Raw genomic sequence first — 23,376 nt, forward strand, 5'->3', positions numbered from 1 at the left:
ATCCCACAATTTTTCCTACTGATGATTTTTCACAGTGCAAAGATTCCTGAATTTTTCCTTTGAAGCTAAACAAGAGACGATTTCTGGAGTTTGGGAGATCCCTCGTTATTTGCATAGATTCATTGTGATTGCTATTCACTTTCTTTCCCCTACTATTCACTTTTAGTGTATCAGCATTTCTTATTTGCCTATGAAGACTATTTTTTGACAATATTTGCAGCAGTTTCTGTGGAAAATATTTTATAAAAAAAAAAAGGTGGCGGCAAGGGGAATTTCATCTTGTAGCTTAGTGATAGAGCCTGTTGCCATGGAGTCCTGGATCAGATTGGCTGACCCTGGGCCAATGAGCAGTTAGAACATAAATACATCATCATTTAACCTTGCAGAATTCATTTATTCAGTGATATATGACATTAATACTGTACTAGAGTTGTGAACTAAATTGTTTCAAGAATGATAAAAGGTGGTTTTCTCTTCCCTTTCAAAATTTTCTGCTTAATGTAAACAGTTGTAATAATACATTACCTTCTTGCTTTGATTTGATTGGGAGAAAATATGGGGGGAAATACCTGTCACCTGTCTGTGAATTGAGCTGCTGCTGCAGTCAGTTGGGCTTATGCCAAGTCCAAGTCAAACTCTGGCCTCTAGACTAGAGATCTGTCTTGATATCTGAAGCTGCCTTGCTTATTTTGGTAGCTTTAGAGCTGAGTCAGAAATTGGCAGCTTTTTTCTTGTTTTTTCTTTTTTCTCTTCTACTCTGATACGATAGTCCATGTAAATGTTATATTGCACATTATTTGATCTGGTGTTAGAGAATGATCTGGGAGTAGCTTCTGAGTTCTCCATCTTCACTTCTGTAGCTTGTTCATATTTATCAACTTAAAAGAGAGCGAGATTTCACTTAACTCAGTGTTAGTTCCTTATCACGGCAGATCATGGCATGGATCTTCCTCTGTACCTTATGACTGAAAATGATTCATTCATATAAACAAAGTACCCCTTCTAGATCTTGCAAATGAGAAAAGAGTATTGTGTTTTTCTTCTTACATTTTGTGTCAGGAATACTTGAGAAATTGTGGTGGGTCTTGTTCTTCTCTCCTCCAGTGTTCCTATGCTTGGCTATTTACAGATTTGAAGGATTGAGAGAGACCTCAAAAGGTCCATGAGTCTGTTCCCCTCCTTTGAACCATTTGAGTCTCTGTAAGTGAGCTGTGAACTTCTCATACGGTTACTTTCTGTCTCAGAGGAATAAAATGAAACTTCCGATTCATCTGTTGAGCAGAGAGGAGCAAAAAATCTGTTTGATACCTGACTAACTTTTTGTGGGGGAGGCCTTAGAAAAATAGGATGGGAAGTATTTGGGATTTTGTGATTTTAGTTATTGTGACCAGAAAAAAGCTCCCTGGGATGGCATCTGAGTAAAGGCCTGAAAAGGCTGAGTAACCAGGTAGAAGAAGGCACTGTGAAAGACACCCCTTGTTACTGTTGTTCAGTCACCCAGTTGTGTCCGATTCTTCGTGACCACATGGACTGGAGCACACCAGGCCTCCCTGTCCCTCATCTTCTCCTGGAGTTTGCCCAAGTTCATATTCATTGCACTGGTGATGCCTTCCAGCCATCTCATCCTCTGAAGCCCTCTTCTCCTTCTGCCCTCAATCTTTCCCAGAATCAGGGACTTTTCCAGTGAGTCGTCTGTGCACATCAGATGACGAAGATATTGGGGCTTCAGCTTCAGTCCTTCCAGTGAATATTCAGGGTTGATCTCCCTTAAGAGTGACTAGTTTGATCTCCTTGCTGCTCAAGGGACTTTCAGGAGTCTTTTCCAGCAGCACAGTTCAAAAGCATCAATTCTTTGCCATTCTGCCTTCTGCACGGTCCAGCTATCACAACCGTACATGACCACTGGGAAGACCATCGCCTTAACTATATGGACCTTTATTGGCAGAGTAATGTCTCTGCTTTTCAACACACTGTCTAGGTTTGTTTGTCATCACTTTCCTGCCAGGAAGCAGTAGTCTTCTGATTCCTGATTTCATGACTGCAGTCACTGTCGGCAGTGATTTTGGAGCCCAAGAAGATGAAATCTGTCACTAGTTCCATGTTTTCCCCTTCTATTTGCCATGCAGGAATGGGGCCAGTTGCCATGATCTTAGTTTTTGTAACCTTTAGTCTTAAGCCGGCTCTTTCTCCTCTTTCACCCTCATCAAGAGGCTCTTGAGTTCCTCTTTGCTTTCTGCCCTTACAATGGTATCTGCATATCTGAGGTTGTTGATGGTTCTCCCGCCTATCTTGATTCTGGCATTTCTCATGATGTGCTCAGTGTATAGGTTAAACAGTGACAGCAGACAGTCCTGTCATACTCCTTTCTCAGTCTTGAACCAGTCAGTTGTTCCATACAGGGTTCTGACTGTTGCTTCTTGACCTGGATATAGGTTTCTCAGGAGACAGGTAAGATGGTCTGATATTCCCATCTCTCTGACGGCTTTCCACAGTTTTTCATGATTGACACAGTCAAAGATTTTAGTGTAGTCGATGAAACAGAGATAGATGTTTTTTCTGAAATTCTCTTGGTATAATCCAGTGAATGTTGGCAACTTGATCTCTAGTTCCTTTTCCTTTTCTAAACCCAGTTTGGACATCTGGAAGTTCTTGGTTCACATAATGCTGAAGCCCAGTATGCAAGATTCTCATGATTCTCACAGTTATTCTGAGGTGGTTTGCATTCCCTCCTCCAGTGGATCATATTTGTCAGAACTCTCTTCTATGACCTGTCCATCTTGGGTGACCCTGCACGGCATGGCTCATCACTTTACAGAGTTATGCACACCCCTTCGCAACAAGGCAGTGATCCTTGAAGGGGAAGCCATCCCTAACTCACCCTTTAATGATGCTCAGCCTTTTCCTTACAGTCAGTTCAGTTCAGTTGCTCAGTCATGTCCGACTCTTTGCAACCCCATGGACTGCAGCATGCCAGGCTTTCCTGTCCATCACCAACTCCTGGAGCTTGCTCAAATTCTTGTTCATTGAATCGATGATGCCGTCAACCATCTCATCCTCTGTTGTCCCCTTCTCCTCCTGCCTTTAATCTTTCCCAGCATCAGGGTCTTTTCCAGTGAGTCAGTTCTTCCCATCAGGTGGCCAAAGTATTGGAGCTTCGGCTTTAGCATCAGTCCTTCCAGTGAATATTCAGGGCTGATTTCCTTTAGGATTGACTGGTTGGATCTCCTTGCAGTCCAAGGGACTCTCAAGAGTCTTCTCCAACACCACAGTTGAAAAGCATTAATTCTTTGGGGCTCAGCTTTCTTTACAGTCCAACTCTCACATCTATACATGACTACTGGAAAAACCATGGCTTTGACTAGATGGACCTTTGTTGGTAAAGTAACAGCTGCTTTACTGCTTTTTAATATGCTGTCTAGGTGGGTCATAGCTTTTCTTCCAAGGAGCAAGCGTCTTTTAATTCCATGGCTGCAGTCACCATCTGCAGTGATTTTGGAGCTCAGGAAAATAAAGTCTGTCACTTGTTTCCATTGTTTCTCCATCTATTTGCCATGAAGTGATGGGGCCAGATGCCATGATCTTCGTTTTTTGAATGCTGAGTTTTAAGCCAGCTTTTTCTCTCTCCTCGTTCACTTTCATCAAGAGGCTCTTTAGTTCTTCTTCACTTTCTGCCATAAGTGTAGTGTCATTTGCGTATCTGAGGTTGTTGATATTTCTCCTGGCAATCTTGATTCCAGCTTGTGCTTCATCCAGCCCAGCATTTCATATGATGTGCTCTGCATATAAGTTAAATAAGCAGGGTGACAATATACAGTCTTGACGTACTCCTTTCCCAATTTGGAACCAGTCTGTTGTTCCATGTCCAGTTCTCACTGTTGCTTCTTGACCTGCATACAGATTTCTCAGGAGGCAGGTAAGGTGGTCTGGTATTATTTTTTATCATTTTTTAAGAGAGTATGTGTGCTTTTAATATATATTACAGCAAAACTTAAATAGTATCTTAAACAAGACAAAAGAAGTCTTTCTTACATTCAGGAAATCCAGAGGTAGCCAGTCCAATCCAGAGTTGGTCTCATCAAGGAGTTAGGTTTCTTCTGTTGGCCCATTGTCTATGGTTTTCAATCCTATCATCTCACAGCCTCGGATGATGAGTGAAGTGCCAGCCTTTACTTCTGCATTCAAGACAGCAAGAATCAGGGATCAGTGAAGAAAGGCCATCTGTTTCCATTAAGGATACTTCATACAATTTGTGTTTATTATTTTTATTAGTTTCCTGGGGGTGCTGTAACAAAATACCACAAACAGGAGTGTATAAACAACAGAAATTTATTTTCTCACAGTTCTGGAGGCTAGAAGTCTCAAGATCAAGGTGTCAGCAGACTGGAATTTTCCTGAAGCCACTCTCCTGGATTTCCAAATGGCCTCTGTTTACTGTGTCCTCCCATGGTTTTTTTTTTTCTGATATCTCTTTGTATTTTTCAGTTTCCTCTTCTTATAAGGATACCAGCCAGATTAGGCTTTAATTTAATCACCTCTTTGTAGGCCCCATCTCAAATACAGTCACATTCTGAAGTACTGGGGGTAAGGGAGTGGATAGGGCTTCAGCATGTGAATTTTGAGAGGACACAATCCAGCCATAATAATACTTCTTTCTTCTTATATCCCATGGACCGCAACCTAGTCACACATTCATTTAGCTATAATGAAAGTTAGAATATGTGCAACATTTTTACAGTCAGCCATGTGCCCAACTGAAAATCAATAGTTGTATTAAGAAAGAGGTGATTGGATATTGAGGAATGAACAGCAGGCTCTCCTTTGTAGCGGAGGCTTAAGGAGTAATGATTCTTAAAGTTTTCCAGTTCCTTCATGTGAAATTAGATTGTTCTTACCTTATTTCTCTGGCCAAACTCACATTCAGTTTTAGATTTTGAAAGATTATTTTAAAACTAAATTGTTGGCTTAAGTGCCCTCTCCACCTCATAGGTTGACCTCTGAGTTCATCACAGTGGGCAATACACACTTAGCTGCATAGTGTTTAAGTTTGCAAGAGAAGGCATCTTGAAATGCCATAAGCAATAGGTAAATTGTGATTTTTTTTGTTTTCTTTCCTAGCATGTCTTGTCTGGGTTTAGTTGGGAGCAGTTTTGCCAGGATGTGGGAAAAGACAGTGTGAACTTTCAAAGTCTTTTCCATTTCTAAAATTCGATGTTATTTTCTACGTAGTGGCATTACTGTGATAAAGCTAAAGAAAATGGAAGTAGTAGAGGTGTTCCACTGTTGGAGCACTGCTGCTTTTTGTTTGAAAGAGGAGGAAATATGATTTGTTCTATTTTGCTCAAGGAAATAAAATGGGCATTTTTGGCCAAGAATGTAGAGAAGCCGATAAAACTATAATGAAGCCCAGCTGACACTTCAGTCCATTAATCAGAGCACCTGCAGCTCACATTTTGGGGCAAGTACAACCATAACAGATACTGAGCAAAGAGGGAAGGTACATGTTCAGAACATTTCAATCTTGTTTCTCTCTTGACGACAGAGGATGAGATGGCTGGATAGCATCACTGACTCGATGGACGCGAGTCTGAGTGAACTCCGGGAGTTGGTGATGGACAGGGAGGCCTGGCGTGCTGCAATTCATGGGGTCGCAAAGAGTCGGACACGACTGAGCGACTGAACTGAACTGAAGGAATTGCTGTGGACATCAGCCAACTGTGGCCTCCCTTACACACCAGTGAATCCTTTTGCGTTTATAGAGTAGAATGGTTTTCTCATGCTTCTTTGATTTGGAGAATTGGCACAGTTGTTGTTGCTTTTATTGGCTTAGTGCTAGTGAAACCTATGACATTTGACTTCTGAAATCTTTGAAAGACTTGGTGACTGTCACATAGCTATAGCTTTACATGTTCCATAAGTACTTTATACTCTATTCCCCCATATTTTGCTTTCTCTTTGATGAGAAGGGAGTGTTGGACCTGTATCTCTCGTAACTCAGTACAGCCTTCTTTCTTGTCCTTGTCCCAAGAGCAGTTGAACCAGTTTTCCTTTTCAGACATACAGTTACCATGCTTTTTTGCTTTTTGTCCTTTGGACACTGTAGTGGAAAAAACATGGGATTTTGGAATCAAGAAGACCTGGTTTGAATTCTAGCTTCTTTTACAGACTGTATGGCCCTCAACAATGTATTTTATTTATTAAATGATGATATTTTATACCTTTAGAAGATCAGACAAGATGTTTTCTATAAACTATAAAAAATTCAAAGTCCTGAGAGGTGACTCAGATTGAGGCAAAAAATGGGAGAGTTTGCAAGCCCCAAAATATATCCCCCACTGACACTCTCTGAAGGGAGACCTTGGATCTGGGCACTCCTTCCATCCCATACTTCATGTCCCAGAACACCCTTGAATGTCTACCTTGGGACACCTAGAACTTTGGTTTTGGGATCAGACACAGCTAGGCTAGAATCTTGCCTTTGCCCCTTCATTGTATTAACTTGGGAAAGTTATTTAATTCCTCAGAGCTTTGGTTTCTTCATCTGAAAAATACCCTAATGTTTTGTTAGGATTAAAGTAATGTATAGAAACAGTAATCAGAGTCATAGAAAGAATGCAGACTTTGGCATCAGCACCAGAGGTCTGATTCTGTCATTTAATAGTAGTGTGACCTTGGGTTAATTCCTTACCTACTCTTGGTGGATATAATTTGAAGTATAGAAAGTCACCAGGTTCATAATTGTGCTCAATAAACATTAATGGTTTTTCCTTTTGTGCTAACTCTAGTGTCAAAGAGTGTATAAATAGGCTAAGCTATCATGAGTGTCTGGACAGTTTGTTTTTAACCTGTCATTTTAAACCCATGAATATTTTGTCCCCACTGTCTTGACTCCTAAGAGCATTTTTTTCTCTTTGTGTATGTATGTGTGTTTAAATAACATACAGTAAAATACACAAATATTAAGCACTCAGTTAATAACTAAGTTTTGACATTTATATACACCCATGTGACCACTACCCCAAACAAAGCAGAATATTTCCATCACTCCTAAAGGGCCTTTTATGTCTCTTTTGAATGAGTATTTTACCCCCAAACCTTTCTGATTTAAACCACTGTCAGGTACTTTTGCCTGTTCTTGAAATTCATGTAAGTGGATTTACATAGTCTATATTTTTAGGGAAAGAGATTTGCTTTCTTCTACCTACCATACAGTTTTGAAATCCATGCATGTTTTTGTGTATGTCAGTATACAGCCAATGGGGTCAGTGGTGATTGAATCAGTTGTTTCTTCTCAAGTCTCAAAAAAGAAACAGAATTACCACGATTCATCAGCCTTCTTGGAGCTCAGGGATAGGGTCACCTTCCCTAATCATGTGTCCTCACAGGAAAGCAGATACCAAAAGTTCATTTTTTAAGTTGTTGAATAGTATTCTGTTATATGAATATACCACAATTTGTTTATCCATTCTCCTGAGCCCCTAGATTTTAAATATTTTTTCAATATGGGTATCAGTTGGGAGTAACTTACTGTTGATGTATAAATTAGAAAAGGATTAGAAAGTTTATAGGGATTTTGCCACAGAGTAAGTCAGAATTTTTAGCCTCTAGTTATTTTCTTCTTTCTTGCATTCTCTCTGCCTGGTCATAGATTAAAAGGAAGAAAATTAAATTGCCCTTCTATCTCTGAATATCCTCTATATATTCTTTTTGGCACAATGCCTAGAAGGTTTTTATAGAGTAGATGGAAGGATATATAATCTCACTGTGCTCTGGAAGATACTTACCTTGGCAGTCAAAAAATTTATGGGGAATATGCAATATTCTCCCTGAAAAAAATTGCCAAATCTTGGCTTCCAATCTTCTTCTCCTGTATCATCCTATTTCCTCACTCCCTCTCCTTGCCCCTCACTTCTGACAGTTGCTCTGTGCAGCTTCGAGCCACTGAGTGTCCTCAGGAGACACTCTGCCTTAAAATTGTGCTATTTGCCAGGGTGAAATGTACAGTGTACGCAAATAGGTTGTAGGGAAGCACACCATCTAGGTTCTCTTGGGAGCTTACTGTCTTGCTTTGTTTTAGTCAACTTATATGTGAAATAGTTCCTTTCTTCATTGAATAAGCCATCCACAGTGGAAATTGTTTCTTTGCCTTTTAACCCTTATCTGCTGACTTTATTTTTGCTCTTTAAAGACTTTTCTTTCTTTTCTTCCTGCTAATAAATTATCTTGTCCCTTGGCTGCAACTTTTGCTTTGTTTTGGCCCAGAAAAAATTGTTTCCAGGGATCCTTATGCCCCAACAGATAAAGAGAGCCTTCTGCGTAGGATTACAGGGTTAGAAGTGACTGTAGTTAAAATTATAGAACAAAACAGAATCCCAGCGAAGTAATACAGCTTTGACCACCAAGTATCTTGTGATGGGTAACTCTAGGATAGTAAGTAACACTCTGACCTCTCATTACTAGCTTATTCTCTCTGATGCACCTTTCTCCGTGTGTTTGTAGGTTGTTGCAGTCCAGGCATCATCTACACAGAAGACAACCTTCAGCAGAAGAAAAGCATTTCTCTAGTGGCTTTTTTTTTTTTTCTTTCAAATACAATGGGCTTTCTTTAAAGCCACCTACCCAGCAAAGCCCTCTCATGTCTAGCTGGTAATGATTGAGTCACTTGTCCCTTCCCAACCCATTCACAAAAGAAAACAATTACCGTGATTAGTCTGGCTAATTAGGAACCACCTCGTAGGACTCAGGGATAGGACCACCTTCGCCAGTCGTGTCCTCAGAGGAAGGCAAACACCAAGAGGAAATCTGGGCTAGAGAAGTGTGGGAGAAAGAGATGTGGATAGGCAGCCAATATAAGGTCTACTGCACCGTTTCCTCTGCTGCTTCCTCTTTCCTTAGAGTAAGAATTACTTTGTTTTACACAGATCTTTAAGAGGCCAGTAGTCTCAGTGGAAATGACTGTCAGAATTCTTAAAAGTGGATGCGTTAATCACTGTCTGTTTTATGGATGTCTTAATCTAAAGTTCAAGTTTTCCTGTTTCCCAGTGAGTGAAGGAAACCATGTGACTCCTTGCACCTGAAGTTGGAATGTGTGACCATATTCCATAGGTGGCTGTTATGAAAGACTGTTTTTTGTTTTTAGTTGATTTTTTTCGTTAGTGCTTTGACACCATGAAGTTATTAGTCCAGGTGTCCAGACAGTTGAGCCTTTTCTGCCTTAGATGGTAAAGAGGAGCTGCAAAGTTATTATTCTCATTTGACAATATATCTGTTTGGTAATTGAAGCTCATCCTGGAAAAAGAAACAACTGCTACTTTACATTTTTCCATACCACTTTCTCCCATGTTTTCAGTTTTATTGAGATTTAATTGATCGATAGCTCTGTATAAGTTTAAAGTGTTCAGTTCAGTTCAGTTCAGTTCAGTCACTCAGTTGTGTCCGACTCTTTGCGACCCCATGAATTACAGCACGCCAGGCCTCCTTGTCCATCACCAACTCCCGGAGTTCACTCAGACTCATGTCCATCGAGTCGGTGATGCCATCCAGCCATCTCATCCTCTGTCATCCCCTTCTCCTCCTGCCCCCAATCCCTCCCAGTATCAGTCTTTTCCAGTGAGTCAATTCTTTGCATGAGGTGGCCAAAGTACTGGAGTTTCAGCTTTAGCATCAGTCCTTCCAAAGAACACCCAGGGCTGATCTCCTTCAGAATGGACTGGTTGGATCTCCTTGCAGTCCAAGGGACTCTCAAGAGTCTTTTCCAACACCACAGTTCAAAAGCATCAATTCTTCGGCGCTCAGCTTTCTTCACAGTTCAACTCTCACATCCATACATGACCACTGGAAAAACCATAGTTTAAAGTGTACTGCTTAATAATTTCACATACATATACTATGAAATGATTACCACAATAAGTTTAGTTAACATCCATTTCCTAATAGACAGTTTCCTTCTAGGTTGATGAAACTGTTTTGCAACTAGACAGAGGTGATGGTTACACAACATTGTGAATATACTAAATGCACTGAATTCACTTCAAAGTGCTTAATTTATGTTGAGTGAATTTTTAAAATTCAATTAAATACAATTCCAGGCCAAAAATTTTTTTCTTTTGATGAGAACTTTTAGGAGCTACTCTTTTAGCAACTTTGAAAATGTACTGTGCAGTTAACCAGCGTCGCTATAACTATAGTCATCGCTATAGTTGTTGCATCTGCAGCTCTTAGGTGTTGTTTCACTAGGAGTGTGTGCCTTTTGACCACCTTGATCCAGTTTTCCCCACTCCCCACCTCTAACTTTTCTTTCTGACAGAGTAATCTGTTTAAGGTTATTTAAGCCTGAAAAAGAAAAATATTAAAGATCTGTCATGTGGTAAAAGTAGTAAACTTAATTTTGTTTGACTCTTAAGGCAGATTTAGGGTCAGGATTGAAACAGTTCATAGCTTTCTATAGGGAGAAACTATACAACAGTAAAAGTGAAGTTGCTCAATTGTGTCCGACTTTGTCCATGGAATTCTCCAGGCCAGAATACTGGAGTGGGTAGCCTTTCCCTTCTCCAGGGGGTCTTCCCAACCCATGGATGGAACCCAGGTCTTCCACATTGTAGGCGGATTCTTTACCAGCTGAGTCATAAGTTAAGGCTATAAAATGGTGAGTTGATCCTGTCCTGGGAGTTTTCTAGAAGAAAGAAAGTTCCTCTCAGGAATTCGCACAAAGGAACTCTTCTTTGGGGAGGATGGGGATGATAGCATGAGGTTGTATCTAAGAACTCTTCCAATTCGCATCTTTATTGATGTTTCCCAGCTAAGAGATACAGAGAAGGGATGTACTAAGATTTACTATCCTTCAGACTGAAGAGAATTGAGGCTTGATTTATCTACGGAGAGAGAAGACAAGTATATGTGTGTGTGCAGTTCCCATGTGCAGCCAATGACCATAAGCTCTGTAGGTTATAACTTTAAAATAAATTATTTGGCTGCGTTACGTCTTCGTTGTGGCGCGTGCCAGCTTCTGCTGCAGTGCTTAGGCTTCTCTGGAGTTGGGGCACATGGGCTTCAGAGTACATGGGCTCAGTAGTTTTGGCACATGGACTTAGTTGCCCCATGGCATGTGGGATTCTCGCTCTCTGACCAGGGATCAAACTCACATCTCCTACATTGGAAGGTGGATTCTTAACTGCTGTACTACCAGGGAAGTCTTTTTATAGAAATCTCCAGACACTGAATCAATTAAAAAATAAAATATCAGCCATTTTCCTTGTGTAGTCAGTATCTTCCAGTGTTTCTCATCTTTAAATTCAACTGTATGACTGATTGTATGAGTGACTCTGGCCTTTTAAACTAAGTCTCCAGGCAGCTGCTCAGGAGCTACCAAAAGGTGAACAAAGCAATAATCTTGCAGACTAATTTATGCCAGGTTGAGGTTACACATGCTTCTTAAGAACCTTCTGGGTCTTATCCTTGAAACTGATTTGAAGGAAGAAAAAATGTCCGGCATGACAAGTTTCTTGAAACACTTCTGTTTGTTTAGCTTAGTTTCTAGGGTCACATGCCAAGAGACATGACATCTGAGAGGGTTTCCAGTCTTATCTTTTTATTTTATTTTATTTTTCAGTCTTATCTTTTTAAAGAGGGGAAAGAATTATTTAGGATTCAAGTACAGTCAGTAATCCATGTAAGGAGATACCTTAAGTATCCACATAAGGTTTATAGCCTCTATTATAAACCATTGTTGGAGCTAAGCATGTTTGACTTCAACAGTTGTTGAGAACATGAATCTTTGTATAGAGCATCAGCTTCTGTTTCTGAATATGTGCTGAGATTACTATGTTGACCTTATTACAGGATTTCTTGTAGCTATAGCAAGTGACAAGAGCTAGCAACCCCTGCATTATAAATCTCTGTGTCTTTGGGACGCAGTAAAGTGACTGAACTCAAATAGTGAATAGCAAAGCAAAGATTCTCCCTTCCTCCAGGGAGAGACCCGGTCTTTCTGAAGAGCAGATGACTACAAACTGTTCTTACCTTTTCGGTTTGCTTAAGATAAAGGAAAGAATTTAAGATTCTGTAAACATTGTCTGATTTTGCTGCTTTTTGATGGAGGAAACACTTGAAGTTGGTAACAGTATTGTGGTTTGTGGTAGCTGTAGGGGTTCTCCCTTGGGAAAGAAGAGTGATCTTCTCTAGTATTGAATAGAGCTTTATATTTTCCACCTTTCTGAAGAGTCTGGTGAGTTAACTCTGTGAAGTGCTCAAGCTGAAAATGTGAGCAAAATTTCTGGAGGGAAGAAGGGAGAGAAAATAAAATGCCAAGGGGACTTTATACTGCATTGCTTTAGAACTGAATCCTGGTGAATCTCAAAATAATTGTGCTGAGTAAAAGAATCCATATAAGGTATGATGTAAAATTCTAGAAAATGGAGACAGAACTGTAGTGACAGTGGTTGGCTGGAAATATGGAGAGGGGAGGACGGGTTTATAAAGGAGCCGGAGGAAGATTTTGTAATATGCCCACTATTTTGATTGTGACGATGTTTCACAAATGTATGCATGTTTCTTAATTCATCGAATTGTACATTTCTTTTGGCTGTACCACATGGCTTGCAGGATCTTAATTCCCCACCAGGGATTGAACCTGGGCCCTCAGCAGTGAAAATGTGGAGTCCTAATCACTGGACTGCCAGAGAATTCCTGTGGTGATGGTTTAGTCGCTAAATCTGACTCGTATGACCCCATGGGCTATAGCCTGCCAGGCTCCTCTGTCCATGGGATTCTCCAGGCAAGAATGCTGGAGTGGGTTGCCATTTCCTCCTCCTAGTACATTTTAAATATATGAAATTTATGTCAATTTTACCTCAGGAGACCTGCATTTGATCCCTGGGTTGGGAAGATCCCCTGGAGAAGGGAATGGCTACCCACTCCATTATTCTTGCCTGAAGAATCCCATGGACAGAGGAGCCTGGCAGGTGCTATAGTCAGTCCATGGGGTCACAAAGAATTGGACATGACTGAGCTACTAACACACCACACCCCAAAGTTTAAAAAAAAAAATGAAATGAAATTAGATAATCTAGGGGCAACATTTATCAAAGAACCCTATACTGGGTTATAGGAAGGCTATTGTAGGCTTCTGTGTGAAATGCTAATCTTGTAAGTGTATTAAGTATAGATGCACAACTCCTGTTTAATGCAATTCATGTTTTTTTAGGAGTCCATAGAGGCTACTGTATTCTATTGAAGAAGATGTCTAACAGCAACACTACTCAAGAGACCCTGGAAATAATGAAAGAATCGGAAAAAAAGCTGGTGGAAGAATCTGTAAACAAAAACAAGTTTATATCTAAGACTCCAAGCAAAGAAGAAATTGAGAAAGAGAGTGAAGATACCAGTTTGCGTCAGGAGACACAGGTAAGGATTAGAATACCATGTGCATTCTTTTCAGCAAAACAGAAATGTCCTTATGGATGGTATTAGGGATCTATAGGAAGCCAGTCACTTATACAGACATTTGAATCTCCCAAAAAGCCACACTTCGGCTCTCAAGAAATATCTCTTCCACTTTTTGTCAGAGTCCACAATGAAGTTCAAAGAAAACAGTATGAAATCCCTAATCTGTTAGGACCTGAGTAACACTGGTTCTTGCTACATTTTGATATTTTTTAATGATAAAAAAATAAACTATATAGTGATATTTGATGTCATAATATGGCTTATAATAAATTCTTAAAATGAGAACTGCCTGGCTTTACACAGTGTTAAATTCATATTCTGGTTGTGTTAAAGCAGTCAGTATTTTCTGGATCAGAAATAGTCTCTGAACTAGCCACTTGGTAAATGTGCATGAGAAGAATTTTATTCTTTGGTTGCCATGTTGTTTTCCATCCAAATTCATACTGCATTGCAGATATGATGGCAGTAGATTGCCAGCCGAGCTTCTTCCAGGGCTCCTTTTTGGTACCCAGCCAGCCCGGCCTCTGAGCCTTCTCTAGCTTACCTGTTCCAGTTCTCCTCCTTGTGGTTACAACTCGTTTCCTCTGTTACCCAAGCCGAAATAGCATAAATCCTTTCCTTCTTGCCCAGGGGTGAGACTGGTCTTTATTATATGCCCAGGAGGTAGACTGTTAACTGTAGATAGTTAGTTTAAACAATCAGACACCGCTCTGAAACATTTTGTTCTCTAGCTCCTGCTGTTTCTACGGTTTTCCTCTTACAGTTTGCCAGATCTCTCTCATGGCTGCTTTTCTCTTCATCATCTTTTGCATGTGAGTTGTCATTCCCCACCATCCTCCCAGAGTTTGGGGAGACAGTCTGCCGCTGTTGCAGCTCTACTTTTAGTTTCCACTGATACCAATAATGAATTTTAAATCCTCAGGATAGATAAGTGCTGAATATTTAATTATGTGCTGTCATGTTACATGGACGATAATAATTAAATGAACTTTTGGGTCCAAGCTACTCTGTTCTCAGGAGACTATTTTAAGTGGTGTTCTGAACTCCTGTTGTGTGTTCTTCTTGAAGATACACAGAAAAGAAAGGATGACTATAGGTTTTGTATCCCTTGAAGTGAAGTGAAGTGAAGTCGCTCAGTCGTGTCCGACTCTTTGCGACCCTGTGGACTGTAGCCTGCCAGGCTTCTCTATCCATGGGATTCTCCAGGCAAGAGTGCTGGAGTGGGTTGCCATTTCCTTCTCCAGGGGATCTTCCCGACCCAGGGATCGAACCCGGGTCTCCCACATTGGAGGCAGACGCTTGAACCTCTGAGCCGCCAGGGAAGCCCTTGTATGCCTTATGGATACTTATTTGGTTTAAGAATGTCTTCACCTGTATATCCAGATAGGTTGTGTGGGAGGCTGGGAAGGGAACCTGCCTCCCCTCAAGACTCCTTTTGTGGCTGCTAGCGCAGGTTGAGTTGCTGCTGCCATTTCCTGGAGCTCCTGCTCCTTCTACCAAGTCTTCATTCTTGGCCATCCTTGGCCACCCTTCAGAAGCCTTCTCCCTGTACCCGTGTTCCTCTTCAGTAACACTAAAAAGCTTGCTCTTTCTCTTACCTTCCCCTCAAGTCTTAAGTCTCCCCAAGAATCTTACTGATGCTGAGAGTACCTGTTACGAATTAGAGCTGGATAGTTCCAAATATTGTTCTGGAATATTATGAATTGGAGCTGGAAAGTTTGAGGAAAGGGTACTTTCATTACTTGTGCTGTATGAGACGTATTCTTGGAATCAGCAGTTGGAATTCAGAACATCTTTTGCATGAAAACAGTGCTATGTCAGACAGGTTCTGAGATTCAGTTTAGAATGGGCAAGCCTTGACGTAACAAATACTGAACTCTTGGGTGGGTCCTTTAAAGAACTGAGCTAGGCTTTCTGCCTTTATACTTGTAATCCCCTCTGATTCATCTACCATACTGCTTTAGAAAGATGGCTATGAAATAATGATCTGATTGTGTTTATTCTCTTCAACCTTTCTGTGTCTCTTCATGCCCTAGGCTAAGTCCCAAATTTGTCAGCATGGCATATTGTGACCTAGCCTCTTGCCTGCTATCCATCCACCTCTGGCCTTTTATGCTTCAGCCTAATGGATTCCCTGGTCCCTGTTTTAAATTGGAGCTGAAAAGTTTGGAGAAAACATGCTTCTATACATGCTTTCTCTAACTAGAACGCCCTCCTTGGTGTTCTTTCCCTGGCCTTTGCCAGGTCAGTTTAGTCTCATCATTGTATCTCTAAGGCCCAACACAGTTCCTTGCAGCCACTCATTATTTATGAACATGTGAATTTATGAATTCATGCATTGGAGAAGGAAATGGCAATCCATTCCAGGGTTCTTGCTTGGAGAATGCTAGGGATGGGGGAGCCTGGTGGGCTGCCGTCTATGGGGTCACACAGAGTCGGACACGACTGAAGTGACTTAGCAGCAGCAGCAGCAGCAGGTCTTAGTTAGATACTTGCACTCCTATTGCACTTCATAAGTACCTCTGTAATGCACGTAGTATCCTATATTGTAATTGTCCATTTGTCTGTCTTCTTCAACAGAATTATGAGTTCCTTTTTGACAAGGTTTCTGTCTTTTATCTCTGTATCCTCTAGTAGTTAGCATGGGGTCTGATACATACTAGGCCTTCAGTATGTGTTTGACTATTAAATGAAAATTATGCATTCTGAGAAATTCGCAGATTTATACATTTTTGTAGAGATGTAAATTGGTATTTATAAAGTTAGAGATACCAAGGGAACACTTCATGCAAAGATGGGCACAATAAAGGACAGAAATGGTGTGGACCTTACAGAAACAGAAGATATTAAGAAGAGGTGGAAGAATACACAGAAGAACTGTACAAAAAAGATCTTCATGACCCAGATAATCACAATGGTGTGATCACTCACCTAGAGCTAGACATCCTGGAATGTGAAGTCAAGTGGGGTTTAGGAAGCATCACTATAAACAAAGATAGTGAAGGTTTTGGAATTCCAGTTGAACTATTTCAAATCCTAAAAGATGATGCTGTTAAAGTGCTTCACTCAGTATGCCAGCAAATCTGGAAGACTCAGCAGTGGCCGCAGGACTGGAAAAGGTCAGTTTTCGTTCCAGTCATAAAGAAAGGCAATGCCAAAGAATGTTCAAATTACCACATGGTTACACTCATCTCACAAGCCAGCAAAGTAATGCTTAAAATCCTCCAAGCCAGGTTTCAGCAGTACGGGAACCATGAACTTCCAGATGTTCAGGCTGGATTTAGAAAAGGCAGAGGAACCAGAGATCAAATTGCCAACATCCGCTGGATCATCGAAAAAGCAAGAGAGTTCCAGAAAAACATCTACTTCTGCTTTATTGATTATACTAAAGCCTTTGACTGTGTGGATCACAATAAACTGGAAAATTCTTGAAGAGATGGGAATACCAGACCACCTGATGTGTCTCCTGAGAAATCTGTATGCAAGTCAAGAAGCAACAGTTAGAACCAAACATGGAACAATAGACTGGTTCCAAATTGGGAAAGGAGTATGCCAAGGCTGTATATTGTCACCCTGCTTATTTAACTTATATGCAGAGTACATCATGAGAAATGACAGGCTGGATGAAGCACAAGCTGGAATCAAGACTGCCAGGAGAAATATCAATAACCTCAGATATGCAGATGATACCACCCTTATGGCAGAAAGTGAAGAGGAACTAAAGAGCCTCTTGATGAAGGTGAAAGAGGAGAGTGAAAAAGCTGGCTTAAAACTCAGCTTTCAGAAAACTAAGATCATGGCATCCAGTCCCATCACTTCATGGCAAATAGATGGGAAACAATGGAAACAGTGACAGACTTTATCTTCTTGGGCTCCAAAATCACTGCAGATGGTGACTGCAGCCATGAAATTAAAAGACACTTGCTCCTTGGAAGAAAAGCTATGACCAACCTAGACAGCATATTAAAAAGCAGAGACATTACTTTGCTAACAAAGGTCTGTCTAGTCAAAGCTATGGTTTTTCCAGTGGTCATGTATGGATATGAGAGTTGGACTATAAAGAAAACTGAGCCGAAGAATTGATGCTTTTGAACTGTGGTGTTGGAGAAGACTCTTGAGAGTCCCCTGGACTGCAAGGAGATCCAGCCAGTCCATCCTAAAGGAAATCAGTCCTGAATATACATTGGAAGGACTGATGCTGAAGCTGAAACTCTAGTACTTTGGCCACCTGATGCAAAGAACTAACTCATTTGAAAAGACCCTGATGCTGGAAAAGATTGAAGGCAGGAAGAGGAGGGGACAACAGAGAATGAGATGGTTGTACGGCATCACCAACGTGATAGACATGAATTTGAGCAAGCTCCAAAAGTTGGTGATGGACAGGGAAGCCTGGCGTGCTGCAGTCCATGGTGTCACAAAGAGATGGATACGACTGAACAACTGAACTGACTGAAATTGGTATAACTTCTCTGAAGGGCAATTTAGCAATACTTCATAAAAATTTTAAATGGACTGTACAGTATTTGCAGGTATACTCAATGATATAATCAGTGAAGCATTGTTTATACTAACAAACATGAGAAACATCCTAAATGGTACAGTTTGTGTATGGCCACACAAAGGAATACCATGTAGCCATTGAGAAAAACAGTATCTCTTCTGTGGAGGTATATCCTTGAAGAAAAGTTTAAAAGTAAGGTTTAGGACAGTGTTTACAATATCCTTTTTTTTTTAAGTGTGTGTACACATGTACAATAAACTTATAGATTCATAAAAGATCTCTGGAAAGATTATAAGAAATTCAGTACTAGTTGATCCTTTAGGAGGGATCCGGGTAGCTGGGGAACACATGTAAGAGGAGACTTACTGTTCTGTTTTGTGCCATGTGTATGTTCTTACTCATTTGAAAAAATAGCGACAAATACTGCTTCATATCCCGGGACTATTCTCTTACTGTAACAGATCTTGCCACTGACCAGATTCACCGTCATTTCTTCCTCTTTCCATCCACCTTTCCAGTTCTCCATTTTGCATTGTAGCAGTGTTATTTGGTAACTAGTGAAGAGGACAAAGCAAAGAGAAAGCCTCACCTACCCAGAACCATACTGGCACTCTGCCTCCATCTTGTTTCCCCTCCTCCACCCACCAGCCTCAGTTTTCTCCACACCCCAGTGACAGTTCCATTCCAAACATCTTAGAAGCTCTGAGTATCATGCATAACCCTGCTGCTGCTGCTGCTGCTGCTGCTGCTAAGTCGCTTCAGTCGTGTTCGACTCTTATCGACCCCATGGACTACCAGGCTCCTCCGTCCATGGGATTTTCCAGGCGAGAGTACTGGAATGGGTTGCCATTGCCTTCTCCATGCATAACACTACCCAACCTCTTCTCCAGAGTCCCCATTTTGACTTCTCAGCTATTCAGAAACCTCATAAATTAATTAGTCATTTTTCCCTTCATCCCACCTCAGGCCCTCATTCATCTTCCTCAGCTTCTATCCTCCTCCTTACTCACTCTCCTTACTTCCCTTTGCTCTGGAGGCCTTGTCCACATCTTCCATGATCCTTTCTTTTTATCCTGTCCCATCTTATATCCCTGACCCAAACAGGCTATAAGAGCCAACAACCAGGAGCTTAGCACTGGGAGGATTCTCATATTCCAGGAAGTAGGCAGTTGCCAAGAAGAGCCTTCATTCCATTTCTGCAGCCATAGGAACAGGTCTTTTGAGTATCTGAAGTTAGAACTCTAGATGTGTTGTCCTACAAAGATAGTATTTTAAGTGATGCTTAGAGGCCATATTTCACATCCATTACAGGCTAAATAGGCTTCTGTTAGCAAAGTTTGGGAAAGAAACACTCGTCATGCTATGGTAGCAATATTTCTGGAACCATCCTAATCAGGAGAGGATTCCCTGGTTTATTCAAAAGTAATTTTTATCAATCTATGAACTAGGCCAACCAGTCAGTCTCTTTCTGTTTTTTATCTTCATGGTGAGTGATTTGTCTGTAGGTGGCCTGTGGTCCCCTCCATGTCACAGTTGCTAGAGTTTTAGCTTGGGGGACAACCATGACAACAGGGTCTCATCATAGTTTGGCTGTTACAGTGGTTTTAAAGTTAGTGCTTTTTCTCTGTAAATTGGTATTGCTTTTAACTTGTGTTTATTTCCTCTACCTTTAATATTTTCTAATCCCCTTCTAACAGAGGCGGACAGCCAACCATGGTCATGCCAGGAAAAGAGCCAAGGTGAGAGCCCTTCCTCTGTAACTTCTAGTGTTATTAGTAGCACATTGTACCAGTGGACTTAACACTAATATCTAGTGTATTTAGGTTATATATATGTAAGGTTTTTTGCCTGTACTTTGTACCCTAATTGTGAACATGCATACACACACACACAATCACAAACATGCATTGCACATATACATATGTCCTGTTGGAATGTCTAGCTTTATTTTTCTGTTATCTTTAGTCTATTTCAGTTACCTGAAAGGATACCCAGCCAAAGCCTCCCACAAACAAAGCCTGAGCAGATTGATACTGGTTCTGTTGTAATGTTAGTTTCTCTGCTCATCTCTGGCTCTCTTATTTTTCCCCCAACAGTTTTGGGGATTTTTGCCATGAGAATTTTCTGTAAAATAAATCCTCCCTCATTAGTAAAATGGTTCAACATTTTTGGACGTCCTAAAAATAGAGGCTTTGTTTTCTTTTGGTTTGGTTCACCTTTTAGTTTGGTTCAGGGAGGAGGATTTTGTTTTTAATCATTGTATGATAAAATTAGCATATCACAGATTATTTTAAGCAGTATTATCAGGGACGACTATAGGTGTTAGTGTGTGATAGCTTTTTAATTTTAATTAGGGAACAGTAAAATATTAAACTTGTCCTACATTGGGAAGAATTGTCAACAGAAGTAGTAATTAAGGGTGTCCACCCTTTTCCCCTAGAAAAATAATGGTAGAATTTGGGAGTGTCCCAGCCAGTATGTAGCTTGGGTTTGAAGAAGACTGTGATGTTTGATAAATTGGTTCTGTGGACTGCCTTCCATGGCCTAATCCACAAGTAATGGACTTGACAGTAAAAAGGGTGTTCAGGATTTCCCTGGCGGTCCAGTGGCTAATTCTCTACACTTTCAATGCAGGAGGTAAAGCTTCGATACCGGGTCAGGGAACTAGGATCCTGTATGGCACACCTGCTGCTTGGCACACCTCATAAAGGGGGGAAAAAAGCAAACCAGAGGGTATTTTCTGCTATTTCACTTCCTCCAAACTTTTGAAATAAGACAGAGAAGTTTAAAAAGTTGCTATTGTTATTGTCTCCATTTTACAGAGGAGAAAACTTGGGCTTAATAGAGTTTGAGTGAGATTGACAAAGGACATTTATTAGTAAGTGGCAAAACTAGGCTTAAAGTCAGTTCTTCAGGATTGGAAATTCTTTTCACTGTACTGTACAACCTGAAACACACATACTGTGTTTTGTACTTTTGTGTTTACTGTAAACTTTTATTTTATTATAAGAACTCTCAAATGTTTATAGGTAGATTTTTAATGAGTCACTGTAATTTTTGACTTTGGCGATGCCTGGAAGAGCAGTGATTTATAAAGTGAATTTCAGATTTTGGGGGGATTCTCCAAGTAGCATAGATAAACCAAATAGTTTAGTTCTTTAGTACACTGAACCCCACGTGTTAGAAGGTTTTCTTTCTCTTTACTTTTTTCTTAGACACTTTTCCCATTACATTGCTACCTCAGGTTTAGAGTCATTTAGCATTTGTTGTCCACTGTATGCTAAACACTATTTATGGTACATATATTTACATATTTTATATAATTCTCACAAGAACTTAGGCATTTCTATCCCATTTTCATTGTGAGGAAAAAAAGAGGATCCAGAGAGATCAAGTGGTTTGCCGAAGGTCTCATATCTCATCGTTTGAACCAGAAGTTGAAGCTAGGACTTCTGCCTCTTAAATCTAGTCTTTCTACTAAGTTTTGCTGCTGTGTATTCTCAGTTAACTTCCAAGTCTAATGGAGCACTGAGCTAGAGAGAGAGGAGAGCTAAACAAAGTGGCTTGCCTATCATCTAGCCAAAAGTAGTTGTTTTGTTGTTATATATCTACTGCTGTAAGCAAGGGAATTACCTTTCAAGTGGATCAGGAATGGATGAGAAGGACCTGTTTGAAGAAGGAAAAAAAAATTCTCTTTAATGGAAGCAGCAACTAACAGAACCAAAGAGGATGCCCTTTATTCAGTGGAAAGATTTCCAAATGTTCCCCAAGGGAATATGTATGTATGTGTGTGTGTGTGTGTGTATATATATATATATATATATATTTTTTTTTTTTTTTCCCCCAGTCTAATTCCAAGCTGAAATTGGTGCGCAGCCTTGCAGTGTGTGAGGAATCCTCTGCTCCATTTGTTGACGGGCCACTAGAAACCCAGGTAGGTCCGTTATGAGTACGTATAGCTTTTGAGTTTGGCAGTTGTTTGCTGAACAGTGGTGTCACAACCATGGCGTCAACATTAGGCTTGGAAATTGGGGTAGAAAAAGCTTCAAAACAAGTTGTTGCAATAAAGTGGCATGAATGAGAGCATGAAGTATAGATCTTCACACCTGGACCACCCAGGATGATGCAGACAAGGAGATTCCAGGGCTGGATCATGTTTTCCCAACCACACCTTTCCCTCTGGTGGTTAGAACCATTTCCATTCTAATTCTTATGCCAGAAACAGCCAGCATAACTTGAGCTCTCCAAAGAGTAGGCTGTGATTATTGGCAGAAAGGACTTGGCCTCTACCTTGTTGGTAGAACAAAAGCTAAAACAATTTAATTAAAATATTCTCTTTTTTAATACAATGCTGTCACCCTAAGATTTGCCGCCTTTTAGATTTTAAAGGAGCTGCAGGAGAGTTAATTGTTTTCCCTTTTGATTATATTTCTCTTTCTCCTTGTCCAAGGATATAATTCAGTTGCACATCAGCTGCCCCTCTGACAAGGAGGAAGAAAAGTCCACAAAGGATGTCTCTGAAAAGGAAGACAAGGACAAAAACAAAGAAAAGGTCCCCAGGAGGATGCTGTCTAGAGGTGAAGACTTTACCCCTCTCATCTGTTCTAGGGCCTGGCTCTGCGGTGCCCTTCCCTTCCACCTCCCCACCGGCCTTATCGGCCCAGCAGTGTACGGTGTCCTGCTGACTTCGTTGTTTGGGGAGTTGCCTAACTAGGTTACTTGCTTTGCTGCTTTATCCAGCTCTGCCTTAAGGGCTGACAGAGAGCTACTCTGTTAACATTGGGCTACCGATAGCAGGAGGACATTGTAGTCAATTCTGATTTTATTCTTACTTTTGGAATAAATAGTGATGGATTACCACTGGTAGCAGATTCAATACCATTTGTAGTTTGGAGATGCTCAGAGTGATTTTTTTTAATAATTAAATTTGCATATAATTATTAAGCTCTCTTTGGTTTTAAATTCTTGGGCTGGTAGCAAAAAGACATGGTCCACAGAAATGGAGGGAATTCCCTGGCAGTCTAGTCATTAAGACTCAACTCTTTCACTGCTGTGGGCCCAGGTTCGATCCCTGGTCAAGGAACTAAGATCCCACAAGCCATGTGGTATAGCCAAAAACAAATTTTTTTAATGATAGTTAAGAGGGAAAAGGCAATCGTAGTGTTAAAATTTTATAAGCAAATATAAACATATAAATAATCACCATTTGAATATATTTGCTGAGGTTCTGGAAAATTCAGCCCCATCAGACCTTACCTAGAATTTATTTTCTTTAACTAGAATAAAACCTTTGTTTTGGTCTGGCCTTTTGGTAAATACTTACTGATGGCAAGGTGACTATTCAGTGTAATATGAATAAAACACTGTGACCCAGATTCCACCTTCTGTCATTATGGGAAATTTTGAGAGGCTGGTAAATCAAGGTTACTCTCATT

The 23,376-nt window shown here is 40.5% G+C and overlaps 1 protein-coding gene across 13 annotated transcripts in view; it reads left to right on the top strand.

The window, feature by feature from the left end:
• The window catches only part of R3HDM2 (R3H domain containing 2), a 161,647-nt gene that overhangs the window by 103,217 nt on the left and 35,054 nt on the right, over positions 1-23,376 (top strand). For all 13 annotated transcript variants that reach the window (XM_052641446.1, XM_052641447.1, XM_052641453.1 and 10 more), the window contains exons 4-7: positions 13,199-13,398; positions 19,639-19,680; positions 21,789-21,875; positions 22,392-22,518. In XM_052641446.1, coding sequence (XP_052497406.1) covers positions 13,234-13,398; positions 19,639-19,680; positions 21,789-21,875; positions 22,392-22,518 — 421 coding nt within the window. In that variant the 5' untranslated portion in view covers positions 13,199-13,233. The remainder of the gene's footprint in view (positions 1-13,198; positions 13,399-19,638; positions 19,681-21,788; positions 21,876-22,391; positions 22,519-23,376) is intronic.

This window comes from Budorcas taxicolor, chromosome 5, assembly GCF_023091745.1.
Source record: "Budorcas taxicolor isolate Tak-1 chromosome 5, Takin1.1, whole genome shotgun sequence".
Lineage (NCBI taxonomy): Eukaryota > Metazoa > Chordata > Mammalia > Artiodactyla > Bovidae > Budorcas > Budorcas taxicolor.